The sequence below is a fragment of the Dreissena polymorpha genome, chromosome 2, assembly GCF_020536995.1.
Source record: "Dreissena polymorpha isolate Duluth1 chromosome 2, UMN_Dpol_1.0, whole genome shotgun sequence".
NCBI classification, from domain to species: Eukaryota; Metazoa; Mollusca; class Bivalvia; order Myida; family Dreissenidae; genus Dreissena; species Dreissena polymorpha.
This window is the reverse complement of record NC_068356.1, coordinates 78,457,950-78,473,249: the sequence shown is the minus strand read 5'-3', so window position 1 is coordinate 78,473,249 and position 15,300 is coordinate 78,457,950. Positions and strand designations below refer to the sequence as shown.

The 15,300-nt window shown below is 35.7% G+C and overlaps 1 protein-coding gene across 1 annotated transcript in view; it reads right to left on the bottom strand.

Moving 5' to 3' along the window:
• Positions 1–3,701: 3,701 nt before the first annotated feature.
• The window catches only part of LOC127867718 (prelamin-A/C-like), a 19,176-nt gene continuing 7,577 nt past the window's right edge, over positions 3,702–15,300 (bottom strand). Inside the window, exons 2-14 of the mRNA XM_052409062.1 lie at positions 14,838–14,911; positions 13,341–13,481; positions 12,606–12,695; positions 11,849–12,037; positions 10,802–10,914; positions 9,827–9,993; positions 8,643–8,793; positions 7,961–8,121; positions 7,312–7,421; positions 6,394–6,488; positions 5,773–5,829; positions 4,708–4,757; positions 3,702–3,969 (exon numbers count right to left, since the gene is read on the bottom strand). Of these exons, the coding sequence (XP_052265022.1) occupies positions 3,931–3,969; positions 4,708–4,757; positions 5,773–5,829; positions 6,394–6,488; positions 7,312–7,421; positions 7,961–8,121; positions 8,643–8,793; positions 9,827–9,993; positions 10,802–10,914; positions 11,849–12,037; positions 12,606–12,695; positions 13,341–13,481; positions 14,838–14,902 (1,428 nt within the window). The 5' untranslated portion in view covers positions 14,903–14,911 and the 3' untranslated portion in view covers positions 3,702–3,930. The remainder of the gene's footprint in view (positions 3,970–4,707; positions 4,758–5,772; positions 5,830–6,393; positions 6,489–7,311; positions 7,422–7,960; positions 8,122–8,642; positions 8,794–9,826; positions 9,994–10,801; positions 10,915–11,848; positions 12,038–12,605; positions 12,696–13,340; positions 13,482–14,837; positions 14,912–15,300) is intronic.

Sequence of the window (15,300 nt, the reverse complement as noted above, 5' to 3'; positions counted from 1 at the left end):
GTCATTGTGTTTTCGCGCGTCAATTACGTCATAACTCTTTCTCTGTTCCTGGGTATATGGATTTTTGTGACGTCATACGACCAACTTTCCAAGTTGTAATCTACATGCATAGGTCATTGAGTTTATAATTTTATTTTTATTTTCTCTGTGACAGGCGTTTCGTGTTTGATTTATTTTTTAGCAGTACATAAACAACAAAGCAATGTAATATGGAACTTTTACACCCATTATTGCTGCATCTTCCTGTATTTGTGCGACGATGATCTGAAATATAAACTTCATGATGCTATATTCTTAAATCTTTTTCTATAAAGAAGGAATGTAGTTGACACTTGTTCATAGTTTCATTCCATCGTTCCTCAAAAAGTTGTAACTGTGTTGCTCTGGTATCTTCAATACCATTGAGTAATTAAATGGTAATTAAATTGAATGCGTTTTAATTACCTTTTATTATTGTTTAATTTTAGTTACACTGCTATGAGGTTAAATTTTATTTACACGTACATGTATTATGAATATTGCTGGGCCAAGTGTGAGGTTAAGCGCTCCAAAACCGGTTTAAACCCCCAATGATTTGCATTGACCGTTCTAAGGCGGTGACCCCAGCTTTATTCTTATTTGTCTTTATGTTGTTTTGCATTGTTCTGTATTGTCCTGTTTTGTACTGTTTTGGCAATCGGTCACTTGCCTTAAATAAAGGACCTACTAATTGTTTATAATAATAATTCAATACTACTCCAGTAGCTGGAGTTGCACTTCTTTATATTGATCAACCGTGACACGTTTTGAATTGCTATAATAAATGTGTACAAGTGGTATTAAATCAAATATTCTTTGTACAGCCCACCTGTCCATCTGTGGGAAGGAAGCGTCGTCAGTCTGACGTCACTAACAACAACGTCACGATCACAGAGGTTACGAGCGGCTTCCAAGTAACGCAAAGTAATAATAACTTACGTCACGATTTTTATTTACGTTTGAACTACATGTAATAAATAGTCATCAGAGGGGTAATCACGTGATAGTCAAGATGGCGACGTCCATTTCGAGACAGTTATTTTTCGCCGTTTTATACCCTTTCTTAATTGTGTTTATTTTTTAAATGGAGCTCCCTTTCCAGCCATATCAGTAAAAATGTGATAAGCGTCTATCTCGTATTGAAATTCGCTTTATATCTTGACTTGACTCCCCGAAAATTTTCTTAGTGGAACTTTAATTAGGTCATCCCGCTAAGAAATTTCGCAGCGAGAAAAGTCGAGATTAAAAGCGAATATCTTTACGAAATAAAAAACGCTAGTAAATTTCTTGCTGATATGGCTGGAAAGTGAGCGGCATTTAAAAAATAAATACAAGTAAAAAAGTGTATAAAACGGCGAAAAATACCTGCTTCGGCATGAACGTCGCCATCTTGACTATCACGTGATTACCCTCTCTGAGTCATGGAGTTGCGTACTCTGAAAAGATTCGTCGCAACATATTTGCATGGAAATTTCCACTTAAGTCGGCGTAGAACTTCTCTAGTTCTAGCTTTACAAGTTTATGGGTTTGCTTTGGAATTATTATTATATTGTGCATTATTTACCAACGATGAATAAATGCAAACAGAATTAACCAATTTTTTAACACGACAAACATGTATTAGTAAAATAAGTAACTTTTCACCCTTTAGTCCTGTAACTACTAGTGTTATTGTGTCATTAAAATAAAAGTAAATTAAACGACAACATGTCATCTCGTTTTCTGCCGTCGAACAGTTTGACAAAATGGAAATGCCAATTTGATTCTATCGGAAAAGGTAATTCACAGTGATATTCTTCGTGTTAACAAGTGGTTGTATTACGCTTCCACGAATAAACTAAACTTGAGCGCTTTAGTTTTTTAATTTATTTTTTATACCAGTATTATATCCAGTCATTTATTTCATCACGTTGTTGGTTTCCTATTTCAAAGGAGCCATCACCGCCGTAGAGAGCGGAGAAACAGATGTCGTCTGCCTCAAGAAGTCGGATTTCTGGATATCCCTGATATTGTAAGTAAACGTATGCACGTATTTTGATACCCTGTGCATTACCAGTGTAATGTAAGCATGGATGCAAATTGTAACTCTGGGTCTTAATATCAAACATATCTCAGACGTTTTGTTTTTCGAAATAATCATTGCAATTGGTAAACCATCATATTGTTGTAGATGTAGTACACAATTTTACATCAGTATTTAATTGTCTCTTAAAGATCCTTACATTTCTTTATTATATTTTTAAATATATTTATTACTTTATGCCATATTCGTCAACAAAAACTGTTTCTCTCAGTGTTAACCCATTTATGCCTAGCGTCTAGAAAAAAAGCCTTGGCAAACAGCGTAGACCCAGAAGATACGCCGCATGATGCGGCGTATCATCATGGTCTGCGCTATTTGCTTAAAGGAATTTCTGTAAGAAATATTCTAAATATATAACTAAATATACTAGACATCCCTAATTTTGAAAATAAATTGATCCAATTTAATGGGATGGGCGAGTCCACTAGGCATAAATGGTTTAAGCTCTTCGTGGAAATACGAAGGAATCGTTTCTTATATTTAATATTTGCTGATATCACGGGCATCGATTTTTCTTTCCTCCAGTCTGATCCTGCTATTAATCGCCGCGTTTGTCGCCACGTGTTGTTTCTTCGTCTGCTCACGCCGAAACAGACGCCGAAAAGAAACAAAGTTAGTAGATGACGAAACAAGCAATTCCGAAATTAGCCGAGTGTCACCGACAGGAAAGTCAAATGGATCGTTGTTTTTCTTGCCACGTTTCGTGCCGATGTCACTGAATTTTAAATAGTATAAAATGTGATAGTGTTTTTCAGCAAAAGGTTGTAGTGACAAACAAATTATCAAATTTCTTCGAATATTATAATAAGATATATCTTTATGCAAGCACACGTAAAAATCAACAAAATCATAACTATCACGTTTAAAAAATGTATGATTACTAAAACAATGTATTTCAATGATCATGCATAAGAGTTCTGTTTCTGGTTGCATGTTTCCCTTATTATCTATTTATTTTACCTTAAAACATTCACTAATAATTTTAAAGAATAAATCGTAAGATCATATGAACTTTCGTTTTGAAAATAAATTATTCTGTAATAAAGTGTCATTATATTCGATATCCATCTGTTTGTGCTGAATGTAACCCAGGTACACAAGTTCACACGCAGATAAATATGTATATACTGTTAAAATAATAATTCTATAATTATGTATTATGTTGTGAAGTTATAAGCATTTTTACTAAAGATGATGATCCTTTATAATAAGGCATAAAACACAGTTGCACAAGTTCAAGTGCTGATTTAATGTTACAATGAAGTTTATCACTCCAGGCAGTTATATGTTTGGGGTTTCGCGTCGAGTACAAATGACGGACGAGGCAACGGACGGACATAAGTAATTATGTATATCCATTGAACATAGTGACAGGAAAAATAAAAAATGTTTTATGTCCCCTATCAATTAATTTGTTATTTTATGTGAACGAACCATCGAGAAAATTTGGTTCTGTCTGTTTGTTGGTTGGTAAATATCCCAATATTTGCAAAAAGGTCATGTTTTCAGAATATGAACTGCAAAAACAAAGAGGAAATTTTGAATTTATTTCTACAAAGCAATTTAAAAAAAAATACATATCTAAAATATAAATACCAACAGCAGCAGTAATTTTATGATAATAAATTTTTTTTGTAAATAATTAATATATAAGAAATATCTCTATGGACGGAAAATATATTATATACATTATTATTCATAGAAGTGCAGAAGATATCACAATACATAGGAGCACATTGTATTTTCTAAAATATAGTTTTATTACTAACAATCTTCGTTTATTTCCGTGACATCACCGGAGCGAGTCGAGCCTTAACACGAGTCTTCTATTAATAAACACGAGGCAGGCTCTGTCGCACATGACCATGCTACAAAATAAACCAAAAACTAAAAATATTAAATCACATACCAACGTTCAGAAGGAGTGGTATCCAAACATTAACGAAATTAGAGTTGTATACCATTTCAAATAATGTTTGTTTTTACAGTCTATAATTCATTCATAAACAAAAGACATGCACGGTTGTACACTTTTTTGGGGAATCCCCACACGTTTGTCCAGACTTGTTTATACGACACATGCGAACATTTGTTGGGTGTACCACGTTTGCGAGTAAACGTCTTGGTTACAATGTAAATGTGTTTGTTTGGAATTTCATGAAAATAAACATGTTATAAATTAAAAAATACAAAGACAATGAAGTGATTTTATTTAAAAATTCCCAGTCATCAATGCTTTGGCTTAAGATTTAGAAATTTTTATAGTAACAACGAAAAAGAACAAATCGAGTCGCCCAATGATAATCGACGATTTTTCGGTCACGAGGTCCTGCATTTCTAATGTGAACTTCTTCCGTAAAGAGCCCATTATATCTAATAAATGTGTTGATATATAACTATTTAATTATTATATGAAGCTGGGAAAGGTATATGGAATACATATACGGCCTGGCTAAAGAGATAGTTTTATATTGATACTGTGGATTGTCTGCCTTGGAACCGGGAGGTCCCGGGTTCGATCCCTATTGAAGTCGAAATATTTACAAGCCTGGTTACATACAAAATACATAGTTTAATTTTTATATAGTTGTTTAAAAGTCGCCTACCCCTGTGCTTATCAGATGACCGTCACCGGACATGTACAGCTTGGAGTTTCCTGAAATACATGACAGACAAATGTATTGCACATTTAACCTACTTCGCGTACAAAACGATGACGGAAAGAAGATTTTTTGTCCAATTACAAATACTGTTTATTTGTAGACTCCAAAAGTTATTGTATCGGAGACTTAACAACTGTTGGGAAAACCTCGCTGTTCTGTTTGGCGACAAATTCGAGTAAACGTGTCAGTACAGCCTACTTAAAATAAAAATGGTCGTTACGAGGTTCATTAATTGAACAAAAACACACATTTGATTAACTAGACCATTTAAAGATAGTAACATAAAAGGGACCGTCAATAACGAATGACGAAAAAAGACAAGTTCTAAAATACTGTATTTTTTTTACAATTATTAGTTTATATTGATTACAATATCACGACTGGTATATTACATTACTTGAAAAAAGTTGTTAAGTTTTCATATTTTCATATATTCGGTTATAAAATTTTACTGGGTATGTGAACCAGGTAACTTCCAGTTAACTATAAATAACGCAAGTAGATCATCATCATCACGTGGTAAACCCAGAAATGCACATTGTGCATGCGTAGTGAATTGTTTATATTTTATATATAAAATGATCAATCTACTTGCGTTATTGAAAGTGTGTATATCGTTATGTCACCTATTTTCGCGATATACTTTCGATTTCACATCGCGAAATTTTATTAGCGAATATACTGAATATTTGAACTTTTTTCAACTAAGCTAATATACTATTCGTGATATTTTAATCAAAATAAACTAATAATTGTAAAAAATACGGTATTTTAGAACTTATTTTTTCATCATGTGCGGTTGACGGTCCCGATGTAATTAATATGTTTTAACTCAACTTGTTGGTGTAGGAGCGAGTAAAGAAAATGTTGATATACATAATATATATCCGCTTTAATAGATGTAAGTATCGCGAATTATAGTTTTTTAGCAATATTTGCATTACTACGTGGTATATAAGTGAAGCAGTGATATATATAAATATATCAAGTATCTTAATATTAGATTACCTGACTGAAATTTAGGCAAACCGTCTGCGCTGGTCTTAGCACGAGCCCAGTTAGGTTCTGTAATGGGGATATCATATTTAAATAGTTACCCCGGCAATTTACATTTGATCATCATCGTTATTCATATTTCATCGATTCTACCGTTATCATGGTCAAAAGCATTCTAATTAAAATTCACTTCCAGAATCTGATTCTATATTTACGATTATATTTTAGCCGTACTCTGTGAAAAGGGGGTTTAATGCATGTGCGTAAAGTGTCGTCCCAGATTAGCCTGTGCAGTCCGCACAGGCTAATCAGCGACAACAGTTTCCGTCTTAACTGCATTTTGGATAAGAAGAGACTTCTGTTAACGAAAAATACAATAAAAGCGGAAAGTATCGTCCCTGATTAGCCTTTACGGACTGCACAAGCTAATCTGGGATGACACTTTACGCACATGCATTAAACCCCCTTTTCACAGTGCACGGCTCATTATGTCCAATGTCGAATCATGTGCATATTTTAATAATGATGTCATTTTCTTCAGCGTTTTCTTCAACCTTTATGTAACTCGGACCTAATGATAAACGAAAGCTCTCTTAAAATGTTTTGTAAATAAAGCCCAAGAACCCTACTTACTGCTGTACGCAAACTGGTACTCGGTGCGAGGGTCGTTTCCGGGCTTGTACAATCCTGGTCCTCGGGCCTTAGTGGGCGTGGCAGGCTTGGCGCATCTGAGATAAAGAAGACACAGTAGGCCTTGTAAATACAATCGCGTTAGCCGTTGAATAGACTAAATCCGGCATTGGCTATGTTTAGGGGAAAACTACACATTAAAGAAAGAAAAAAAGAAAAGCGCACCTGGACTCGAAATACTGATCCTGGGAGTAAAAGCCTAGCGATTAACTACTCGGCTATCTGTACTGTTGTAGTATATATGGTATTTTTTTACTTTATATAAGCAACCTCGAAATGTCACAAAATATAACGATGACAATTAAACTTTCCAAATTATTCAATCGTTTCGCGTTTGTAACGATTTAACATTTCCAGGTTTAAAAATCGTCAGAAGGGGCATATGATGGATATTTTAGAGCATGGTAAATGTTCAGCATTACTGTTTCTATAAACAAAAAACATAACTACAACGAACATTTGCAAATCTTAAACATTTTTTCAATTGTCTCAATTTATCAAACGCGAACAGGTCCGTGTAATGTAATGGCATAAACAATACAGACACAATAAAACACCTTTCAAAATAAAAAAACACAAAACGTATGGATTTTTTTATGTAACTATCCTTTTTGGATAAAATGGGTCGGCGTTGTTTCTGTCAAGGGACTAAATGTGTGTGTGGCGGTGGGGGTGTGCGTTCTTGATTACAACCGCTTTAATTGTTTTGCAAAATAAGCTATAATTGAAGATTATCTAATGTAACATTTAATATATTTTATCCATATTACCGTTCGCTACATAGATTCGGAGACTGATTTGCGTAAATCGAAAATGTTGTCCGTGTTTATCAGACATCATTCAAAATAAAGGGTAGCGTACTTTATGGGGCTAGGCGGTGGCGATCGGGCAGGTCCGGTGCGCGAGCAAGGCCGACTTCCAGCATCATTGCGCAGGCGCCGGTCCTCTTCCTCCAGCAATATCCGGTATGTCTGCCAGTAAGCATATAGGTTATCTACGTAAACACTACGATCTTCAGCATTCACTAGTGTACCACAACGTAACGAAATATGGCCAACGAAACGTACACATGAAAGAAGAAACAAAGAGCCAAAACATTATGTAATCAAACAAACTCCGCATAGAGGCATTGGACTGGCATACATGTAGCTCGTTTCCAATGCCTGCTGCCATTACACACCACGGGATGGTGGTTGATTAAAAAAAGTTCCTCAAGATATCTTACGTTGCCCCTGTAAACCATACATACAATTCTCAACGATGAAGCAAACAACACTGATTTAAATAAAGTATAATAGTTAAAAACAAAAAAATGCTTTAAACTCAAATCGGGTATAGAAGTAATAACCCAAACACATGTATAAACTTTATATGCATTTAAGGTATCTAAAGCGAATTACCTGCCACTGACATATTTCTGTTTAAAGTATATTGGATGTTTCAGTTTTCTTATCCGGACGTCTATAGTATTTACTTATACAGTAACATACACAAGAAGAAGCTTTTGTACCTCAATTTCCTGCTTCAACGTCACTTGGGCTTCCTTGCCGGAAGTGACGTCTTGAAGGTTCCGGAACAGCTGGTCCTGAAGCTCCTTCAACTTTCGCTCTAGCTCGCGCATACGCTCTGAGCTGCGATTGCGTTCATTGGCAAGTTGTTGTTCCAGAGAAGCTTGAAAATTAGACAAAAGACATGTTTGTTAGTTGTTGTTTTCACTTGCACACTTGTTTTCAAGCGTATAGTCATCGTTCACAATTCTCGGTCTCATAGCAATCGTCGGCATTTTAATAATAACAATAATTATGTGACTAGTTCCGTCAGTCTTAAGCACATTGTTAGCATTGATAATTTCAAGAGACACAATAATGAACTTCAAAACTCAATAAGGACACAGTTACAAGAAATACACAAATATATTTAATATAATGATTTTTGTTAATTTGGATTATTCGCCAATTTCACCGTTATTCCAATCATACATCGGCGGATAATCAACAGAAAATTTGCATCGGGTTTCTTGTTTTAGCTGAATTAAGTGAATATAATTACCGGAAGACATGCCCACATAAACTTAGAGGTGAGAGGAGAGGTCCCGTAGAAATATTTTCATGACCAATTCGTTCACAAACTATAAAGTTCGATTTAAAACGATTGTACTTAAGAATTTTTTGTTATATATGTCCTAGCTCTACCTTTCTGGGATTCGAGGTCCCGGATCTGTCCTTCCAGCTCCCGGAAGCGACCCATCAGACGCCCGTTCTCCGCCTCGAGCTTCGAGTTGTCGGCCCTGAGCTGTAGGAGTTGTCTCTCTTGCTCCTCCAGTTGTTTCCGCATGGCAGCGTTCTGCAATAGGACGCATGTATAAATGAGTCGCGTTCTGAGAAAACTGGGCTTAATGCATGTGCGTAAAGTGTCATCCCAGATTAGCCTGTGCAGTCCGCACAGGCTAATCAGGGACGACACTTTCCGCTTTTATGGAATTTTTAATTTCAATGAATTCCCTCTTTACCGAAAATCAAGTTTTGGCGGAAAGTGTTGTCCCTGATTAGCCTGTGCGGACTGCACAGGCTGATCTGGGATGAAACTTTACGCACATGCATTAAGCCCAGTTTTCTTAGAACAAGGCTCAAATATAAAGTGAAGAAAAATGATGTCCAAGTATATTACAATATTTGTACCTGCAGACTCTTAAAAGCTATGAGAAAGAAAAAGTCTTTTAAAAGAAACTCAGCGTCGCCATTTTTATGTATAAGGCAAGTTTGTAATAAATTGTATAATAGTAAGTAGATGAAAAATATATAGTAATCTAGGTCAAAATGGATCTTCGACGGTTTCGCCAAAATAATGGATTGCTGCTCGTGATTGTCGCATCGAAGAAGGGGAGGCAAATATTGTGATAAGATTTTTTTTTCTTTCTTTAGTGATATCCACTGAATCAAGACTGGATTTTATACAACAATTAGCAGATAAAATGGCAGCAAACATATGTAATCGTTTTGATGTTTGAACACTATAATTTTTGTCTATACACTTACTAATGCAACTACTACAATTATTTAGTTTCCTCTTGAAGCGTAGGCATTATCAAAGTTATTATTCAATTGATTTAAACTTAAATGATACTTGGGTCAACCAGATTGACAATCTCATTAACATTATTTACTACGACTTTTAAAACGCATTTAAAAAGACATTTATGTTATAACGTAATTGTAATGTTTGTTTATTACTTTGGGTAATATCTCGACGAATTTCATAGTAAAAAATAGTAATTGCAATACCAAATTATATTTCATATTCGAAATAACGGAAAAGACTTTAATCTGTTCCCGTGTCATTAGTCAGAATGAATTTATAACAAAGCAAGTTTATGTACATTTTTGGCGTTCGCAGCCTCCAATTCTTTACGATAGTCCAGCAAGTCTTTCTCGGTCTTCTTGCGCATCTGATCGAGCATTTCAGGAAGTGACGTCAGCTGGCGCTCCAGATCTTTGTTCTTTTTCTCCAAGTCGGTTATCAGACATTTGGCTTGCTCAAGTTTATCTGTGAATATATGTGTCGTGTTCTGAGAAAACTGAGCTTAATGCATGTGCGTAAAGTGTCATCCCAGATTAGCCTGTGCAGTCCGCATAGGCTAATCAGGGACGACACTTTCCGCCTAAACTTGATTTTCGGTAAGGAGGGACTTTCTTGAAACTAAAAATGCCATAAAAGCGGAAAGTGTCGTCCCTGATTAGCCTGTGCGGACTGCGCAGGCTAATCTTGGACGAAACTTTACGCACATGCATTATGCCCAGTTTTCTCAGAACGCGACTCATATCGTTAGTGTATGGCAATAATCAACTAAATATCTCGCCAGTGAAACCCCGTTGAACATTATGCCTGTATTATTCTTGTTTATGACACTATATAAAGAAAATATAAGATAATATAACAAAAAGAAGATATATACTAAAAAAATTGCAGGATACAAACCAATATAAATCCAAAGGTAAAGACCATTCCTTGAGTTTATAAAGAAATTATCAACTTAATTAACTATCAATAGGCGGCCCTTTCGAGGTCAACAGGTCAAGATGTCTTACTCGCCAATTTTGACAACGATTTAACAGTGACCAAAGAAAAATAATGTTTATCACATTTATATACCTTTACATGTATAGGCATAAAGTGTTTTTATCTTAGGAAAAATAGATTTTACAAGTCTGTGTTCAGTTTCTAAATTACTTTCAGGATTGTTTATAAGTAGATTATCGACGCTTATTTTGTGAATTGTGTATAGAAAGACGATACAATCATCCAAAGTATAATGGTACAAAAAGCGATATAAGCAAACCACACTGTAACGTACTGTGAGCATCTCGGAGCTGTTCGTTTTGTACTTTATCCGAGAAACCCTGTTTTTGCTGCAGAACCTTATTCTGGTCTGTCAGTTGCTTGTTCTTCGCCAATTCCTCATCAAGTCTGTGAGTAAAACCAGTGGTTTAACCCATTTATGCCCAGTGGACTCTCCCATCCGTATAAATTGGATCAATTTATTTCCAAAATTAGGGATGTCTAATACATCTATTTACATATTTAGAATATTTCTTACAGAAATTCCTTTAAGCAAACAGCGTAGACCTGATGAGACGCGCATGGTGCGGCGTCTCATCTGGGTCTACGCTGTTTGCCAACGCCTTTTTTCTAGACGCTAGGTATAAAAGGGTTAAGTTTGATACATTTGGAGAAGCCAAAAATTATTATATTCTTTGATGTTAACATTAAAAATATTATTTTCGCTCTCGTTAAGTTGGAATATTTTATTATTGTACTGTGCTGTATAAGATTTTCGCAGTGTCATAGCTTAAAGTGATATTATGGGCATCTAACAGTTTATAGGTGTCTATCGCAATCATTGTTTACTTTTTGTTTTTTCACTTCATATACACTTATATTTGTTAATGCAGCATCAACATACTAAAACAATATCACGGAAAGAGAAAAATAATGCATTTGAATATCAACCGTACTTTTCTTTTGACAACTGGTCATGCATATACGATGTGAACCTAAATTTAGTTTTAGTGCAGATTCGTTTATACGACACAAAGACACGATTTTGTTTTAATGTGAATGTTAATGTAAATTTTAATGTTAATATGTAAGATATCGAATATAAAAGATATTTTTTATAAACAACTGGTAGCAAGATGAGTTGCAGATAATTGGTCAGTAACCATATTTTAACTAACTCTTTTGACCTGTTAATTCTTTTCAGCTCAATTCAACAGTGAAAAATGCCCATAATATATTTTTCAAAGTAGTTATTGTTTCCAAGTTATGTGTTGTTTCTATTTTTTTAAACAGAACAATTTAATTTTAACAAGTGTTTGCGGTAGGTGGCTTTAATACTTACTTTCTGGCCAGGTCTTTGTTCTTGGCGCACTCGCGTGCCAGGTCGCTCTCGACTGCCGCCAGCTGAGCCTTCGGGGAGGCGGCGGACGAGCGAGCGGCCGTCAACTCCTTCTCAAGTTCGCCAACCTTCCGCTGAAGACAAGCCAGTTCCGATGTCAGAACCCCTATCTTGTCCTTTTCTGCGCGAAACCTACAATTATATACAACAGATTGTGTATGCTTGCCTGGATTGTTTACTTATTAACCCATTTATGCCTAGTGGACTCTCACATCCTTATAAATTGGATCAATTTATTTCCAAAATTAGGGATGCCTAGTATGTTTATTTCTATATTTAGAATATTCCTACAGAAATTCCTTGAAGCAAACAGCACAGACCCTGATGAGACGCCGCATGATGCGGCGTCTCATCTGTGTCTACGCTGTTTGCCGATGCCTTTTTTCTTGACGCTAGGCATAAATGGGTTAAATTACATGTTTGCGACCATAGTTGTTAAATGACGTATTTCTTGGAACTGAAAATACATGACTTGCTTTGTAAATTTAGATAACATAGTTATACTGATTGGTCAATTTGTTATACAGCTGTACCTTTATGATATCTTTGAAAAAATAACAAAGACAAATGCCGTGTGAATTTAAAAAAAAACACTCATTGTCATCCTACAGATTTGTATGACTTTAAGCACTTCGATGTAACTTTCTTAGTTCCTTTAATATCGTTTCTACGTGGTATTTTGTCATATAAAATGGCTGACCTGTCCTCGAAATCTGCAGCCACCCTGCGGTTCTTTTCGACATCGGATATGGCGTCGTTCTTTATACGGTTCGCTTCCTCTAGTTTCCGCCTGGGTAAGAACAAAATACTAGATTATGAGTTGAGTGAGCCTCATAAGGGAGAGTGTGAGTGATACAGTGCGTACTTATATCTTTTAAGTTATATTGTAAAACATTTAAAAGTAGCAACGACGTGTTGGTAATACAATTCCATATTAAATTCAAATTTAAATATAAACCGAAATCATATTTCTAAACACTTTGCAAGAATGCGAAGTAATGACGTTGAATACAGAAAACACGATGGTTGATGATATTTTTAATGACTTCGATTTCAATTATTGTATGCGTTTCACTTGAAGCTTTTCTTTCCTATTGTCGACATTCCGTATTTAGACAGTATTGAAAACACGAACATATGAGCCTTGTTCTGAGAAAACTGGGCATAATGCATGCGCGTAAAGTGTCGTCCCAGATTAGCCTGTGCAATCCGCACAGGCTAATCAGGGACGACGCTTTCCGCGTTTATGACATTTTTCGTGTAAATGAAGTCTCTTCTTAGCAAAAATCCAATTTAGGCGGAAAGTGTCGTCCCTGATTAGCCTGTGCGGACTGCACAGGCTAATCTGGGACGAAACTTTACGCACATGCATTAAGCCCAGTTTTCTCAGAACACGACTCATATGACCAACGTTCCACCCGAACAGCTGTGTTACCTCAGTTTGTCCAGCTCGCACTCATACAGGTTCTTGAGCTTCTGAACCTCGTCCTCGATCGAACGAAGGGTGTCAAGGAAAAGCTGGGAATTCTGTCCACTCGCGCCTAGACTCCGAACTCTCCGCATGTAGTCCGCAAGCCTGTTGTTGGGAAACAACGTGGTTAGGCTTATAATGAAAGTGGTTGTTACTTATGGATTAAGACGCCTGTGAACTGTGTCTGTACAACTGTCAATATGATGGGCTTAAATATGAAATATGAGGTAAGTCACATGTTGCTGATCGCAGTTATAAAATGAAAGTCAGTAAATTGTCATGTATTAAATGGGTCTTCCTGAGAACAGACGCTACGGTGTATAATATTACATTTCAGATATTGTTTTTTTGTGGAAAGGACATTTTGCAATTGAATGACGAGGTTAGTGACCGGTCATACATTCAACATGAAGATCACGTTTTACATCAACGTGCTATTAGTGGACATTGAAAGTCGTTTGAATAGTTTAGAAGTTTCTTAGAAAGGAATACTACCAATTGGCGGGTTTTTCTTTTCCTGGATTGCATAAAACAAATTTAATTTTTAAGTGATGGAGTCTTTGTCCTGAGAAGAGGTAGAATCACAGTTGGAGAAGAACCATATACTTTTAAAATTGGATGCCCTAACTAAACTAGCGTTAAAATATTCGTTGTACTCTAACTAAACTAGCGTTAAAATATTCGCTGTACTTCATTACAATATTGTTATAAACATTTACAAGAAGCCGTTTTCTATATAAAAAATAGAGAGGGAGAGCATGTAGTTTTTCACACGATACGTGTATCTCTTACTTGGTGCTCGTGAACTTGTAGCAAGAGCATTTCGTTCATGAACTTTTAGCACTAAACTTGCCGCACTCTGCTGTCAGAGAATACGTAGCACCAACCTTTCGTAATTTAACTTGTAGCACTAATGCGTTGTTCATTATATGTGAACCATTAGTTATTACTCGTTAACAGTTGACACGACCTTTTGTTTCGTGATCTTCAAGCAATTAATTGTTGTTTGTATTTTAGAAAGACGACTTTGTTTGTCATGAACTCGAATATCAATTACTTGTTGTTCGACACGTATTACTTACTTGCTGTCCGACACGTATTACTTACTTGTTTTTCGACATGTATTCCTTACTTGCTGTTCGACACGTATTGCTTACTTATAGTTCGACACGTATTACTTACTTGTTGTTCGACACGTATTACTTACTTGTTGTTCGACACGTATTACTAACTTGTTGTTTTCTACCCGTATTACATACATGTTGTTCGACACGTATTACTTACTTGCTGTTCGACACGTATTGCTTACTTATAGTTCGACACGTATTACTTACTTGTTGTTCGACACGTATTACTTACTTGTTGTTTGACACGTATTACTAACTTGTAGTTTTCTACTCGTATTACATACATGTTGTTCGACACGTATTACTTACTTGTTGTTCGACACGTATTACTTACTTGTTGTTCAGGTGGATGAGATCCTGCTTCTCCTCCAGCCTCGTGTCTCGTGCGTAGCTTCCCATGTCGACAGTCTGCAAAATTATTCAATTTAATGGACACATGCGTAGTCGGTATATTCACCATACATGTTTTTTAAAGCAAAAAGCCGTTAATGTTAAGATGATCGTCATTATGGAGCCCTCTGATGCTAAACAGGATCAGGTTAGGTTGCATCTTATCTTAAATTTCAACGTACCACCTTTCATGTGAAATACAATGTGAATTGACTAAATTCCAGTTATACTTCTATGTTTTCATTAAGGACAAGCAGTAGTTTATAAACAACTCTGGCACCTTGCGTGAAGGAAAAGAGTTCTACCTTCATTTACTTATCGTTTTATCGGATAAAATATTTAATCATTTTAAATAAAATATTCGTATGTCCGATTGATATACAAAAATATTAAAATGTGCTTAGCAA